The sequence below is a fragment of the Bos grunniens genome, chromosome X (genome assembly GCF_055505025.1).
Source record: "Bos grunniens cultivar Pamir isolate PY7600 chromosome X, Bosgru_T2T1.0, whole genome shotgun sequence".
NCBI lineage: Eukaryota > Metazoa > Chordata > Mammalia > Artiodactyla > Bovidae > Bos > Bos grunniens.
In genome coordinates this window covers 68,869,199-68,885,813 of record NC_141194.1, presented here as the reverse complement: position 1 = coordinate 68,885,813, position 16,615 = coordinate 68,869,199, and the positions used below count along the sequence as shown (strand labels likewise).

The window sequence follows — 16,615 nt, the reverse complement described above, 5'->3', positions numbered from 1 at the left end:
TTCTGGTGACCATCACTGTTTCCTGGCTCTTTATATCTTTGTCCTCTCCATTGTTTGATTTGGGTGTATAGAAGCCAGGTCAGTAATAGTTAATAGGTAAAAAGGAAAGAACAAATAAAGAAATGGCAACATCAATGGTGAAACTGCCACATTTTAACTGAAAAATTATGTGAGATAATTTACAAAGAACTCATACAAATCAATAAGACAAGGTAAACGATCTTATGAAAAAAATAGGCAACAGATACAAGTAAACAGGGTATAGAAAGAAATGCAAATGACCAATACGCATGTGGAAAGATGCTCAACCTTATTCACAATTAAGACAATGCAAAGTAAACAGTCAACAAATAAATATTTTTTACTTACTGAATTGGAAAAAATTAAGTGTTAGTGAAAATGTGGGCAAATGTCATTCAACTTCTGGTGAAAGTATAAACTGGTATACCTTTTTGTGTGGGTGTTGATAACATTTGCCATTTAAGCATTGGCAACATTGATCAAAATTTAACTGTTCCTATCCTTTGATCCAGCAATTACATTGATAGGCATTAAACATTAGAGATAAACTTGCAAAAGCTGACAAGGATGTTAACTTCAGGTTTTAAGAGCCAAAAAGCCAATCATACAATGGAATATAATATAGGCATTAAAAACAATGAAGCAAATCTGTGTGCCCTGATAAGGAAAAAATCACTTAATACAATTTTTTAAAAAAATACCAAAGACTGGTCATTGTATTATCACCTTTCAATGTAAAGTTTAAAAATAACAAATGTCAGTATATACACTAAAAATGGTTAACAGATGTACACTTTTGTAAATATACTAAAAATTATTGACTTGTACACTTTACAAGGGTGAACTTCTATTAGAATATGTAAATTTTATCTCAATAAAGCTGTTGTTCAAAAAGCCTATTAACAGGTTAATACTCGTTAAACTTTGGAGAGAGGAATTATGGAAAGGGGCAGGGAATGAGGCTTTCCTTTTTCATTATGTAATGCTGAACTATCTAAAATTTCCTCCCATAAATATGTATTATTTCTATTTTATTTCTTAGTTGACTGAGGTTATCTGTGCTGTAGGGTTACAGTTAATTTTCATTTTCATCTTTATACTTTTCTGTATGAATAAATTAAGACATACAAAATAAAATGAGAAAACACAAGTCTTTCTAGTTTCATACCAATTATATATGTAAATCATGAATAAACAAGGGAAAAATTGTACCTGCTTGCAGTATTTCGTTATGGCTGCTCCCAGAGGGTGTTCACTGTTACTTTCAGCAGTTCCCACAATAGCCAGGATCTTATTGCGTGATATTCTATTACTTTCCACTAGAACCTTTACTTGATTCACTACTGGGGTTCCATGGGTAATGGTTCCAGTTTTATCAAATACCACTACCTTTACCTGTAAGAAAATCAAAACAGAATGCACTGTATGACTTGATAATTCTTTTTTTTTTTTGACTTGATAATTCTTAGTATCAGCATTCCAGAAATGAGAAAAAAGGTTTACTGTGACAAACACATTACTATTTTGTTTCTTAATAAACTGACTTTGATTTAATTGGACCTAAATGGTCTTTGGGAGACTAAAAAGAAGGGAGAATAAGGGAAGAAATATCATTATTTACACCTAATAACCCTCCCTTGCAAATGTTCAGGGTGCTGTGAACATGTATTAAATAGCTAGAACTACCTGTTAAGAGTTGACTGTTAATAGGTAACTTAGAGATGCCTCTAGTGCCTCTAGGGAAAGAAAAAGACTTTCAATACTAATGAATTTTAGATCTGTAGGGGAAAAAATCTGGGCAGTAGGTAAATAATTACAATTGAGTAATTAATTTGAAGTGTGCACCAGCTAAAACCTTCTGGGTTGCTTTGACTTTATCGAGACTAAATGAGAAGCTTGGCCAGAGAATACAGCTCAGGAAATCAACGAGGGAACCTCAGATCAGGCAGGAAGGAAGAATAATCTGGAACTAGAGAACATAGTTGCCTCACAGTACACTCAATGAACCTTGAGAAATGAATAGCTTGAGGAACCAAGATGAGAAGAGATCAGTTCAGTTCAGTTCAGTCACTCAGTCGTGTCCAAATATTTGCGATCCCATGCACTGTAGCACGCCAGGCCTTCCTGTGCATCATTACTCCTGGAGCTTACTCAAACTCATGTTCATTGAGTCGGTGATGCCATCCAACCATCTCATCCTCTCTCGTCCCCTTCTCCTCCCACCTTCAATCTTTCCCAGGATCAGGGTATTTTCAAATGAGTCAGTTCTTTGCAACAGGTAGCCAAACTATTGGACTTTCAGCTTCAGCATCAGTCCTTCCAATGAACATTCAGGACTGATTTCCTTGAGGATGGACTGGTTGGATCTCCTTGCAGTCCAACGGACTCTCAAGAGTCTTCCTCAACACCACAGTTCAAAACCATCAATTCTTTGGTGCTCAGCTTTCTTTATAGTCCAATTCTCACATCCATACATGACTACTGGAAAAACCATAGCTTTGACTAGATGGATCTATGCTGGCAAGTAATGTCTCTGCTTTTTAATATGCTGTCTAGGTTGGTCATACCTTTTCCTCCAAGGAGCAAACGTCTTTTAATTTCATGGCTGCAGTCACCATATGCATTGATTTTGGAGCCCCCCAAAATAAAATCTGTCACTGTTTCCCCTGTTTCCCCACCTATTTGCCATGAAGTGATGGGACGAGATGCCATGATTTTAGTTTTCTGATGTTGAGTTTTAAGCCAACTTTCGCACTCTCCTCTTTCACTTTCATCAAGAGGCTCTTTAGTTCTTCTTCGCTTTCTGCTGTAAAGTGTGGTGTCATCTGTATATCTGAAGTTATTGATATTTCTCCCGGAAATCTTGATTCCAGCTTGTGCTTCATCCAGCCCAGCATTTCTCACGATGTACTCTGCATAGAAGTTAAATAAGCAGGCTGACAATATACAGCCTTGACATAGTCCTTCCTGATTTGGAACCAGTCTGTTGTTCCATGTCCAGTTCTGACTGTTGCTTCTTGACCTGCATACAGATTTCTCAGGAGGTAGGTCAGGTGTTCTGGTACTCCCATCTCTCTAAGAATTTTCCACAGTTTGTTGTGACCCACACAGTCAAAGGCTTTGGCATAGTCAGTCAAGAAAAAGTAGATTTTTTTTGGCAACTCTCTTGCTTTTTCGATGATGCAATGGGTGTTGGCAATTTGATCTATGGTTCCTCTGCCTTTTCTAAATCCAGCTTGAATATCTGAAAGTTCACGGTTCACATACTGTTGAAGCCTGACTTGGAGAACTTTGAGCATTACTTTCCTAGCATGTGAGATGAGTGCAATTGTGTAGTAGTTTGAGCATTCTATGGCATTGCCTTTGGGATTAGAATGAAAACTGACCTTTTCCAGTCCTGTGGCCACTGCTGAGTTTTCCAAATTCGCTAGCATATTGAGTGTAGCACTTTCATAGCATCATCTTTTAGGATCTAAAATAGCTCAACTGGAATTCCATCACCTCCACTAGCTTTGTTTGTAGTGATGCTTCCTAAGGCCCACTTGACTTCATATTCCAAGATGTCTGGCTCTAGGTGAGTGATCATACCATCGTGAATATCTGGGTCGTGAAGGTCTTTTTTGTATAGTTCTTCTGGGTATTCTTGCCACCTCTTCTTAATATCTTCTGCTTCTGTTAGGTCCATACCATTTCTGTCCTTTATTGTGCCCATCTTTGCATGAAATGTTCCCTTGGTATCTCTAATTTTCTTGAAGAGATCTTTAGTCTTTCCCATTCTATTGTTTTCCTCTATTTCTTTTCACTGATCGCTGAGGAAGGCTTTCTTATCTCTCCTTGCTGTTCTCTGGAACTCTGCATTCAAATGGGTATATCTTTCCTTTTTTTCTTTGCCTGTCGCTTGTCTTCTTTTCACAGCTATTTGTAAGGCCTCCTCAGACAACCATTTTGCCTTTTTCTTGGGGATGGTCTTGATCACTGCCTCCTTTGCAATGTCATGAACCTCTGTCCATAGTTCTTCAGGTACTCTATCAGATCTAATCCCTTGAATCTATTTGTCACTTCCACTGTAAAATCATAAGGGATTTTATTTAGGTCATACCTGAATGGTCTAGTGTTTTCCCTAGTTTCTTCAATTTAAGTCTGAATTTGGCAATAAGGAGTTCATGATCTGTCACATGCCACAGTCACCTCCCAGTCTTGTTTTTGCTGACTGTATGGAGCTTCTCCATCTTGGCTGCAAAGAATGTAATCAATCTGACTTCAGTATTGAGTCTCTGGCGATGCCCATGTGTAGAGTCTTCTCTTGTGTTGTTCCAAGAGGGTGTTTGCTATGACCAGTGCGTTCTCTTGGCAAAACTCTATTAGACTTTGCCCTGCTTCATTCTGTACTCCAAGGCCAAATTTGCTGGTTACTTGAAAAGAGATATGACAACTAAATACAAAGCATGATTCCAGACAAAAGAAAATAATAACTATAAAGGATTATGGAGTCAACTGAGGAAACTGGAATATGGACAAGAGATTAGACCACAGTATTTTATCAGTATTAGCTTGTTGATTTTCATCTTTGTACTATGTTTATGTAAGAGACTGTCCTTGTTCTTAGGAAAGGAGCCTGATATCTTCAGTAAAGGGTATGTGAGATTTCTTTATACTATTCTTGCAAATTTTATATAAGTTTGAAATTATATCAAAATTTAAAATTACTATAAAAATTAGTAGCTTGTATTCACTGGCTAGATGAAGTTCCAAAGCTGTTCTAAGTTGTGTTCTGTGTTTAGTACATGCATGTGTATATAATTTATATCCTCATAATAAGAATATACTAGAAGGAACATGGTTTTAGTTGAAGTCAAGTGGCTTTGATTGAGATTGTAACGGAAATTCTAACATGAGAGAGATCAGGGACAGGATTATATATTCCTGAAATCATAGTTGCAAACTGTCAGCTGGTGGCAGCAAAGATGAAAGTAAGGGCAAGCACTATCAAATGTTGAACAGCACGAACATGGAGTCACACACAAATAGGTGAGAAGCCTGACAGACTTGGGCAAATTGCCTCATCAAATATCTATGATATATATCTTCCTGCCCTAATGACCAGTCTAGAATGAGTTGGGACAGGACTCTAGGTTTTCCACACGAGGGTATACTCTAAAGAGAGTAGGTCTGGAGTAGAGATCTTATACACTCTGCCAATTCAGAGCAGAACCAAAATAACACCTTTTCTACCTCCACCCTCGGGACAATACCAGAAGAAGCTCAGCTTATGGGCAATGTAGAAATAATTTAAGAATCTGTTTTTCAGTAGGGGTGCTATTGCCAGTTTGGATGAGACAACTCGCAGTTTTAGGGACTATCTTACCTTATGAGCCATCTCCAATGGCTCACCACCTTTGATTAGTATGCCATTTTGAGCACCTACTCCTGTACCCACCATCACAGCAGTTGGAGTGGCCAGTCCCAGGGAACAGGGGCATGCAATGCACAGAACTGTGATAGAGGCTTGGAAAGCAAAGCGTATTACTGTTTCTGTTCGGGAGATACTTCTGTTGTAGCCCTTGAGAAGAAACATGAATTTTGATTACTGATTTAGAGCTGAATAAAACAAAAACAACAAAGCATAACTCTAAATAAAACCACAACTCTGGAGTAACACATAATCCTACTTAGCTACCAACATGTTTTAATTACTAGTAAGAAAACACTTTTTTTCTTTTATGAATATAAGAAATTATTGACATAACTGTAAACAAGTTACAGTTCTAAAATTCAAGATTTCAATTTTGCTGATTCCAGAGTTACACACTATGGAATGAATATAAAAAACAAGAAAAGTAAGCTTCTCCACTCCCCATATTGAGAATAAGTTTTTTACTAGGCACTTTCAGAAATAGCTGCAAACATGAGACCTAATTCTCAAGAAATTTGATCCAAAACAAAAATAATTCTGTCCTCCTGTATACTAAGACCATAAAACTGTCTTTCATACTATTCTTTGAAGACAATGAAAAAATCACTCAGTTTGCAAAGGTTTCTTAATTACATCTCAATAAAATTCTTTTGGACAAAGCAATATTAATGAGTATATCTGGTAGTATAGCTCTTATTGACATTGAGTATGTGCTTCCATGAGTAAAAATGATTGATAGTATTATGAGAAATCTCCTAAGACCCTCTGAACTCATGAGAAAAATTCCTGAAGGAAACACATTCCAAAATACTTCTCAGCAATCCTCTTGTTTAGTGAGCATTTAAGCAATGGGTGGTGGTTTCATCACTAAGTCATGTCCAACCTTTGCGACCCCATGGACAGAGGAGCCTGATAGGCTACAGTCCATGGGATTCTTCAGGCAAGAATACTGGAGTGGGTTGCCATTGCCTTCTCCAATTTAACCAATATGAATCATTGCAAGAAACATTTTAATATTATAGTAATGATCACATGATGGAATAGATGTTCTGATTCTACCAGTTCTTTAATTGAAGGGACAAACACTATGAAACAATGTATATATAGCATGGCATTTTTAAAAGAAAAAACACAACAAAGATCTTCTCAGTAATAATGGTTTTAGAGTGCTGTATGACCTAAATCAAATCCCTTATGATTATACAGTGGAAGTGAGAAATAGATTTAAGGGACTAGATCTGATAGATAGAGTGCCTGATGAACTATGGACGGAGGTTTGTGACACTGTACAGGAGACAGGGATCAAGACCATCCCCATGGAAAAGAAATGCAAAAAAGCAAAATGGCTGTCTGGGGAGGCCTTACAAATAGCTGTGAAAAGAAGAGAAACAAAAAGCAAAGGAGAAAAGGAAAGATATAAGCATCTGAATGCAGAGTTCCAAAGAATAGCAAGAAGAGATAAGAAAGCCTTCTTCAGCGATCAATGCAAAGAAATAGAGGAAAACAACAGAATGGGAAAGACTAGAGATCTCTTCAAGAAAATTAGAGATACCAAGGGAACATTTCATGCAAAGATGGGCTCAATAAAGGACAGAAATGGTATGGACCTAAGAGAAGCAGAAGATATTAAGAAGAGGTGGCAAGAATACCCAGAAGAACTATGCAAAAAAAATCTTCACGACCAAGATTATCACGATGGTGTGATCACTCACCAAGAGCCAGACATCCTGGAATGTGAAGACAAGTGGGCCTTAGAAAGCATCAATACGAACAAAGCTAGTGGAGTTGATGGAATTCCAGTTGAGCTAGTTCAAATCCTGAAAGATGATGCTGTGAAAGTGCTGCACGCAATATACCAGCAAATTTGGAAAACTCAGCAGTGGCCACAGGACTGGAAAAGGTCAGTTTTCAGTCCAATCCCAAAGAAAGGCAATGCCAAAGAATGCTCAAACTACTGCACAATTACACTCATCTCACACGCTAGTAAAGTAATGCTCAAAATTCTCCAAGCCAAGATTCAGCAATACATGAACCATGAACTTCCAGATATTCAAGCTGGTTTTAAAAAAGGCAGAGGAACCAGAGATTAAATTGCCAACATCTGCTGGATCATCAAAAAAGCAAGAGAGTTCCAGAAAAACATCTATTTCTGCTTTATTGACTATGCCAAAGCCTTTGACTGTGTGGATCACAATAAACTGTGGAAAATTCTGAAAGAGATGGGAATACCAGATCACCTGACCTGCCTCTTGAGAAACCTATATGCAGGTCAGGAAGCAACAGTTAGTACTGGACATGGAACAACAGACTGGTTCCAAATAGGAAAAGGAGTACATCAAGGCTGTATATTGTCACCCTGCTTATTTAACTTCTATGCAGAGTACATCATGAGAAATGCTGGGCTGGAAGAAGCACAAGCTGGAATCAAGATTGCCGGGAGAAATATCAGTAACCTCAGATATGCAGATGACACCACCCTTATGGCAGAAAGTGAAGAGGAACTAAAAAGCCTCTTGATGAAAGTGAAAGTGGAGAGTGAAAAAGTTGGCTTAAAGCTCAACATTCAGAAAACGAAGATCATGGCATCTGGTCCCATCACTTCATGGGAAATAGATGGGGAAACAGTGGAAACAGTGTCAGACTTCATTTTGGGGGGCTCCAAAATCACTGCAGATGGTGACTGCAGCCATGAAATTAAAAGACGCTTACTCCTTGGAAGAAAAGTTATGATCAACCTAGATAGCTTATTGAAAAGCAGAGACATTACTTTGCCAACAAAGGGCCATCTAGTCAAGGCTATGGTTTTTCCAGTGGTTATGTATGGATGTGAGAGTCGGACTGTGAAGAAAGCTGAGCGCTGAAGAATTGATGCTTTTGAACTGTGGTGTTGGAGAAGACTCTTGAGAGTCCCTTGGACTGCAAGGAGATCCAACCAGTCCATTCTGAAGGAGATCAGCCCTGGGATTTCTTTGGAAGGAATGATGCTAAGGCTGAAACTCCAGTACTTTGGCCACCTCATGCAAAGAGCTGACTCATTGGAAAAGACTCTGATGCTGGGAGGGATTGAGGGCAGGAGGAGAAGGGGATGACAGAGGATGAGATGGCTGGATGGCATCACTGACTCGATGGACATGAGTCTGAGTGAACTCCGGGAGTTGGTGATGGACAGGGAGGCCTGGCGTGCTGCAATTCATGGGGTCGCAAAGAGTCGGACACGACTGAGCGACTGAACTGAACTGAATTGATTCTTACTAAGTTCTCAAATACTTAAACTAAGTGATGGTCTAAGAGTTATATAGAGAGAGAACTGGAAGGTATTTTCATAGACATCTAAGCTTATGCTTTCATATATGTCTTAAATATATACACTAATTCCAATCCTGAAATTTAGGTATTATTATCACTATGTTACAGATGACAAAACTGAAGATAAGAGAAGTTAAGTGAATTAAAGGTTATATCTCTAACATGAGGCACAGTCCAGGTTTACTATGCCACTTTATAACACCATACCTAGAGACTATCATAGACTTTGAGAGAAGCAGACATTAATATTACTTTAATATTGGGATTGGGGGCAGGAGGAAAAGGGGACGACAGAGGATGAGATGGCTGGATGGCATCACCGACTCGATGGACATGAGTTTAAGTGAACTCTGGGAGTTGGGGATGGACTGGGAGGCCTGGTGTGCTGCAATTCACGGGGTCACAAGGAGTCGGACACAATTGAGCAACTGAACTGAATTGAATATTACCTTATATTTATAAAGAGTTCAATAAATTACAAAGAGTTTCTAATATATTATTTAACTTTTATGATAACTGCAAGTTATGTTGGATGAGTATTATTAAAATTTCACTTGAGGAAACTGAAGCTCAAAGAGAAATTAAATTGACCTCAGATCACACTGATTCTGACATAGCTGAGATTTCAAGGTTTTCCTCAATATATCCATAGTCCTTTGTGAAAGCAAAATCATGCTAGGATTGAGACTATGTATAAAATGTGAAAGGTCAGTATAGGCATTGATTGAGTTCAGTCACTCAGTTGTGTCCGATACTTTACAACCCCATGGACTGCAGCACGCAAGGCTTCCCTGTCCATCATCATCTCCCGGAGCTTGCTCAAATTCATGTCCATTGAGTCGGTGATGCCATCCAACCATCTCATCCTCTGTCGTCCCCTTCTCCTCCTGCCTTCAATCTTTTCCAGCATCGGGGTCTTTTCTAATGAGTTGGTTTTTCACATCAGGTGGCCAAAGTATTGGAGCTTCAGCATCAGTCCTTCCAATGAATATTCAGGACTGATTTCCTTTAGGATGGACTGGTTGGATCTCCTAGCAGTCCAAGAGACTCTCAAGAGTCTTCACCAACACCACAGTTAAAAAGCACCAGTTCTTCAGCACTCAGCTTTCTTTATGGTCCAACTGTCACATAAATACATGACTACTGGAAAAACCACAGTTTGATTAGATGAACCTTTGTCGGCAAAGTAATGTCTCTGCTTTTTAATATGCTGCCTAGGTTGGTCATAGCTTTTCTTCCAGGGTGCAAGGGTCTTTTAATTTCTTGGGTGCAATCACCATCTGCAGTGATTTTGGAGCCCAAGAAAAGACAGTCTGTCACTGTTTCCACTGTTTCCCCATCTATTTGCCACGAAGTGATGGGACCAGATGCCATGATCTTCACTTTTTGAATGTTGAGTTTTAAGCCAGCTATTTACACTCTCTTCTTTCACTTTCATTAAAAGGCTCTTTAGTTCTTCGCTTTCTGCCATAAGGGTGGTATCATCTGCCTATCTGAGGTTATTGATAATGATATCAGTAACCTCATTATAGGCATACCTCAGAGATACTGTGAGTTCAGTTTTGGACCACCAAAATAAAGTGAGTCACAAGAATTTTTGAATTCTCAAAGAAGGTAAAAGTTATGTTTATACTATACTATACACTGTGTGTGTTAGCCTCTCAGTCATGTCTGATTCTGCGACCCCATGACAGTAGCTCACCAGGCTCTTCTGTCCATGGGACTCTCCAGGCAAGAATATTGTAGTGGGTTGCCATTCCCTTCTCCAGGGTATCTTCCTTATCCAGGGATCAAACTCAGGTCTCCTGCATTTCAGGCAGATTCTTTACCAACCCAGCCACCAGGGAAGCCCATACTGTATACTATATTGTAGTCTATTAAGTATGAAATATCATTATCTCTAAAGAAATACATTTGGTGTTGGTTTAGTCACTAAGTTGTATCCGACTCTTGCGACCCCATAGACTGTAGCCCACCAGGCTCCTGTGTCTAGAGAATTTTCCAGGCAAGAATACTGGAGCGGGTTGCCATTTCCTTCTCCAAGGGATCTTCCTGACCCAGGGATTGAACCCAGGTCTCCTGCACTGCAGGCAGTTTCTTTACAGACTGAACTACCAGGGAAGCCCCAAAAAGGCCAAAGAAATATGTATATACCTTATTTAAAAAGTAATGCTGTTGTAAAAATGGCATCAATAGACTTGTTCAACACAGGGTTGACACAAACCTTCAATCTGTAAAAAACACAATATCTGCAAAGCACAATAAAGCAAAATGCACTAAAACAAGGTATGCCTATACTTGCTTTTGGAAAATCACAAGTTATAATGAAAAAAATCTTTCCAAAAGGAAATCTTTTATGTCTACAGAAATGTAAATGTTATTCTTATCAGCTTCTCACTCCAATCTGTTAAAGATACCAGTAATTATTAAAATTATTTTCAAATTAATTACTTATGCAAAAGATTCACAAACTGTTTTATATATGATAAAGAGATGTTTATAAGTCACTCACGGGAAAGTAGGTTTCCACGATTTCAAAATTCAGAAATCCAATTATAATCCAAACCAAAAGGGTAGCAATGGAAACAATAACAATAAAAGGAACAAAGTAGCCACTGAGTTTGTCTGCAAACTGCTGGATAGGAGCCTACAATTAAAAAATAATAATAATGATATGTATGTGAAAGTCTCTTGTTTTGATAATGAATACAGAGTATATGTAGTACTGAGCAGAAATATTTTAATAAACTCCATATTAATACAACTGGAATTAAACAAAGGAACCTATTAAAACTAGACCAAGATTTATACTGAGTGGGCTTTAATGAAAATACTTTCTGTTTCTAGGGAGTTAAGTTACCTTTGATGTTTGTGCCTCCTCTACAAGTTTGACAATTTGAGAAAGGGTTGTGTCTGCTCCAACATGGGTTGCACGGATAAGGAGTGACCCATTCTGGTTAATGGAACCAGCAATCACTGTGCTTCCAGATTTCTTTGCCACAGGCATTGCCTCTCCTATGTAAGGAAAAAAGATAGATTTAGGGAGCATAAGTAAATACTATCTTGAAACACACCATTATTTGTTAATCATCAAAAAATCATCTAGAAAGGAGATTCTTCCTTCATGCAACAGAATCTGGACAAACACCTAGGAGAAAATTGCCTGACTTTTTCCTTATGCCAGTTCTGGGCCAAACCCCAGGGATATATATCTTAAACTGGAAAAACCTAATGTGCTAACTCTTTTGGTAGGTACTTTTGGAACTCCACACTAGTCTTAGATCATTGGTTCTCAACCTGTTCCCAAGAAGCATTTATAAATATAAGAAGAGAGTTCTTGTCTGTAATAACTACAGATGGGGCACAGGGTACTGCTACTCCAACTTAGTGGGTCAGGATCAGGGATATTAAATGTACCATAATGTACAGGATAGTCAGACAGAACTAAGAACTGTCCCATCCAAATGAGCAATAGTACCCCTACTGAGAAATGAAGAATCCTAAATTATTTTCACACGCAGTTCATAAACTGAGCCTCTTCTGGTACTATGATAAGGACTGAGGTAGGAAAGGTGTTAGTTTGGTTCTACTTTAGATTGGCCTTAGTTATCTAAGATCTCCAAAACTACTCTAGGTCTATTCTTTTTAGAGCTGACCCTGATGTTGAAAACCTGGAGTCCTATCCCAGCTAAGACTAGATGGGTCTTTAGGGCAAGAACTCAGGAAAATTTGCCAAAGTCTATTGGGCTCTACAGCAGGATATGACAACTTCTTCTGGTTATACATTCTAGTAATTAACAATCCTCAGTGAAAAAGAGCCTTCAGTACCATAAGTAAAATCACAAAGTAAATCTGCAGAAATTGATTTAATATGGTCTTAAAAAGAACTCATATTCTCTTTGCTTATTATTTATTCAGTCCACAGTTTCTATAAAAAGCTCTTCACGTTTCATGCAATTTTTAATTAATACTTTGGATTCACTTCACCTTCATGTTATGATCCTCTCAAAGATCATACCTGTGATGAGGGACTCATCTACCATAGAATGTCCTTCAATAACACGCCCATCCACTGGAAATTTGCCTCCTGGAACCACTTTAATAATGTCTCCACGTTGTACAAGTTCCACATCCACTTGCTCTTCACTACATATGAGTTAAAATAAAAAGCACTATGAAAATCTGCTTCTCCCTCTGATCTTTCCATGCAAGCTTTATAGTTCACATCATGCTTGTGGCCCCATTAACTACTACCAATGCAAGTTAGAACCAACACTTAAGTTAGGAACTACAATGTCAGTCAGTCCTTTTCATTGTTGGGGAATAGCTCAGTACCTGGCACAAAGTAGCACTCTAAATATTTGTTGAATAGTCATTGAACAAATACATGAAAGCCTTAGAAATAAAGTAATAGGTTTTATTTAACAAAACAACTTATTTACACAATTTTATAAGGGCAGAAATGAGAAATACAAAAGAATGAAATCTAATCAAGTCTTTAGCTCTAACTTTCAGTTTACAGGTAATATAGGAGTTATAGAACAAGTTAAATGATTCCAGAAGGAAACAGAGACAAATGGACTGTGGGATATTTTCAGGACAACTGACAGATGTTTCTTTAACAAGTTAAGTGTATGGAAAGAGGGAGGAGCAGCAAGAAATGAGGGAGGGAGAACTGGAGAGAGGAGTTGTTCTAGATTAAAACAAACATGTCAGGAGAAAGACAAACTGTATGATGTGTGTGCGTGTGTGTATGTGCTCAGTTGTGATCGATTCTTTGTGACCCCATGGTCTGTAGCTTGCCAGGCTCCTCTGTGCATGGGATTCTCTGGACAAGAATACTGGAGTAGGTAGCCATTTCCTTCTCCAGGGGATCTTCCTGACCTAGGGATCAAACCCACATCTCCTGTACTGGCTGTGCTGTGCTTATTCACTCAGTCATGCCCAACTCCCTGTGATCTTTGCCACTGCACCACAAGTTTTATACTGTATGATATCACTTATTATATATGTGGAATCTAAAAAATACAACAAACTAGTGAATATAATAAAAAAGAATCAGATTCATGGATACAGAGAACAAACTAGGGGTTATCAGTGGGAAGAGGGAAGGGTGAAGAGCAACATGGGTAAAGGATTAAGAGGTACAAATCATTAGATACAAAAAAACCTACAAGTATATATTGTTCAATACGGAGAATATAGCCAGTATTTTATAATAACTACAAATGGGGTATATAACCTTTTAAATTGTGAGTCACTATACTATATACTTGTAACACATAATATCATACATCAACTATAACTCAATTAAAAATAAAAAAATACATGTTAGTCAAATGCAATAACACATGGACTTTGAATTCCATTTTAAACAAAGAAACTCAAAACATTTTGGAGACAACAGGAGAAATGTTAATAAGGACTGTGTATTAGACCATATTAAAGAATTATTGTTCATTTTCTTAGATGCAATATGGTATTATAATTATATAAGAATATGTCTTTTTTTAAAGATACAACAGGAATATTGGCGGTAAAACCATATGACTGGGATTTACTTTAAAATTCTACTACAACAAAAGAAAGATAGATCATACAGATGAAGTAAAGTGTGGTAAAATATGAATAATTGTTAAATCTTGGAGAAAGATTATGTGGGTTCATTATACCCTTCTCTCTGGTGTGTGCTCAGTCACCAAGTCATGTTCAACTCTTTGTGACCCCATGGACTGTAGCCCACCAGGCTCCTCTGTCCATGGAATTTTCCAGGCAAGAATAGTGGAGTGGGTTGCCATTTCCTATTCCAGCAGACCTTCCCAACCCAGGGATAGAACCCATGTCTCCTTCATTGCAGGCAGATTCTTTACCACTGAGCCACCAGTGAAGCCCCACCCTTCTCTCTACTTCTGTGTATATTCAATATCTTTCCTAAAAGTTAAAAAAGAAGAGGAATAATGAAGATAAATACCTCAAGAGGATATTATCAGAGTCAAGAGTTACAATAGTTGCTTCTGTAGCTTGTAGTGAAATTAGTTTGGCAAGAGCCTCTGATGTTTTGCCCTATAAATTAAAACACACATGTAAACAATGCCAAGGAAGAAAAAGTCTTATGTAAAATAAAGACACAATCTTTAACATTTACCTAAGAGATCACTTTAGGAATGTTAATTAGTTCATATCAGATGTCTGACTTCGAAAATAAAAAGTACACAAGATATAAAATATATTAGGTATAATTCATAAAAAATAATGTAAATTAATAAGAAAAACATCAGAACCCAATAGGTACAAAGGCAAAGGACATAAATAAGCAATTCATTTAAGAAGAAATATAATACCTGATGTGTAGAATAATGTTTATTACTGATACTAATAGAAGAAATGAAAACTAGAGCAACTCTATGATACCATTTAATACCTACTAACTTGGCAAAAATTTAGATAGGAATTGGTGCTGATGAAGTTGTAGTAAAACTACTTACATACTCTTGATGGCAAAAATTGTTAAGATTAATAGCATGAGCCATAGAAAAATTTATGTCCTTTAACCATATCTTTTGTAATTTATCCTAAGATATTAATTCAACATAAATAACTATTAAACATGAATATGTTTAACACAGGATTATCTAAAATTAAACACTGGAAACAATCTAACTTAGGACAAAAGCAGAATGGTTTAGTAAATTATAGTACAAAGACTTGAGAGAGTATTATTTAGAAATACTGGATAATTATCTAGACTGCAAAAATAGGGGGAAAACTTTAAAATGTTAAGGGTACAAAGTGGTATATACACCATATTTGCCACTCTGTAAAATATAAATGAATATGGAATAGGATTGGAAAGTTATTTCCATTATAGCATGGGACTGTGGGTAAATTTTTTCCCATTTTTATTTTAAATCTTGTGGCCACATCAATTTTTCCATTAATAATGTGGTGTAAGTAAAATGTGCTTGTGTTGTGCTTGTGTTTAGTTTGTTCAGTCATGTCCAACTCTTTCGACCCTTTGGACTATAGCCCATCAGGCTCTTCTGTCCGTGGGATTTCCCAGGCAAGAATACTGGTAGGCTGCTGTGCCTTACTGCAGGGGATCTTCCTGACCCAGGGATCAAACCATTGGCAGGCAGATTCTTTACCACTGACCCACCAGGAAGCCCCCCAAAGGAATACTTAACCTAAAATATTGCTAAAATAAGAATATTTCTTTTAGTACATGGTTAACAACATAAATCAATGTATATTTCCAATAATTGGTCTAGAAAATATTATAATAATTTATCTACCCAAGATTTTTAACAAACGTCACCCTTTTTTACTTTACCTTTGCTACATGTTCCAGCCACCGGCCTAGTGCGATAAACACAAATAGCATAGGAGGTGTGTCAAAGAAAGTAACAGGGTTCACTTTGGCTCTCTCATACATTGCAACCAGAAGAATAACCAAAGAGTAAGCAAATGCAATGGTTGTTGCCAGCACAATCAATACATCCATATTTGCAGTTTTATGCTTCAGTGCTTTGTAGGCCTGAATATAGAAGTGCCAGCCTCCAAAAAACTGTAATACAGAAACAGTGATCAGTGCTTTTTTAAAAAAAGCTGACATTCACATTTATACCTCAATAACTAAGATAAAATATCAACGTTAACTTCCTTCGGCTTTTATCTAATCCATAAACAACTAAGGAGAATTTTTTTTTAGCCACACCACGTGGCTTGTGGGAACCTTAGTTCCCCTATCAGGGACAGAACCCAGGCCATGGAGAAATTCCCCTAGAGCTTTTTTAAAGCTGAAACAAAAGTGTTTGTAGTTTAGCAGATACATGTGTATAGGGATTCAAATTGCTGTAAAGCCCTTGGCAGCCATCC

At 37.6% G+C, this 16,615-nt stretch overlaps 1 protein-coding gene across 2 annotated transcripts in view; it reads right to left on the bottom strand.

Moving 5' to 3' along the window:
- Positions 1–16,615, bottom strand: part of ATP7A (ATPase copper transporting alpha) — a 127,225-nt gene that overhangs the window by 16,641 nt on the left and 93,969 nt on the right. For both annotated transcript variants that reach the window (XM_086387293.1, XM_086387294.1), the window contains 7 exons: positions 16,071–16,304; positions 14,712–14,803; positions 12,759–12,886; positions 11,601–11,755; positions 11,253–11,387; positions 5,387–5,581; positions 1,234–1,416 (listed from right to left, as the gene is read on the bottom strand). In XM_086387293.1, the coding sequence (XP_086243419.1) occupies positions 1,234–1,416; positions 5,387–5,581; positions 11,253–11,387; positions 11,601–11,755; positions 12,759–12,886; positions 14,712–14,803; positions 16,071–16,304 (1,122 nt within the window). The remainder of the gene's footprint in view (positions 1–1,233; positions 1,417–5,386; positions 5,582–11,252; positions 11,388–11,600; positions 11,756–12,758; positions 12,887–14,711; positions 14,804–16,070; positions 16,305–16,615) is intronic.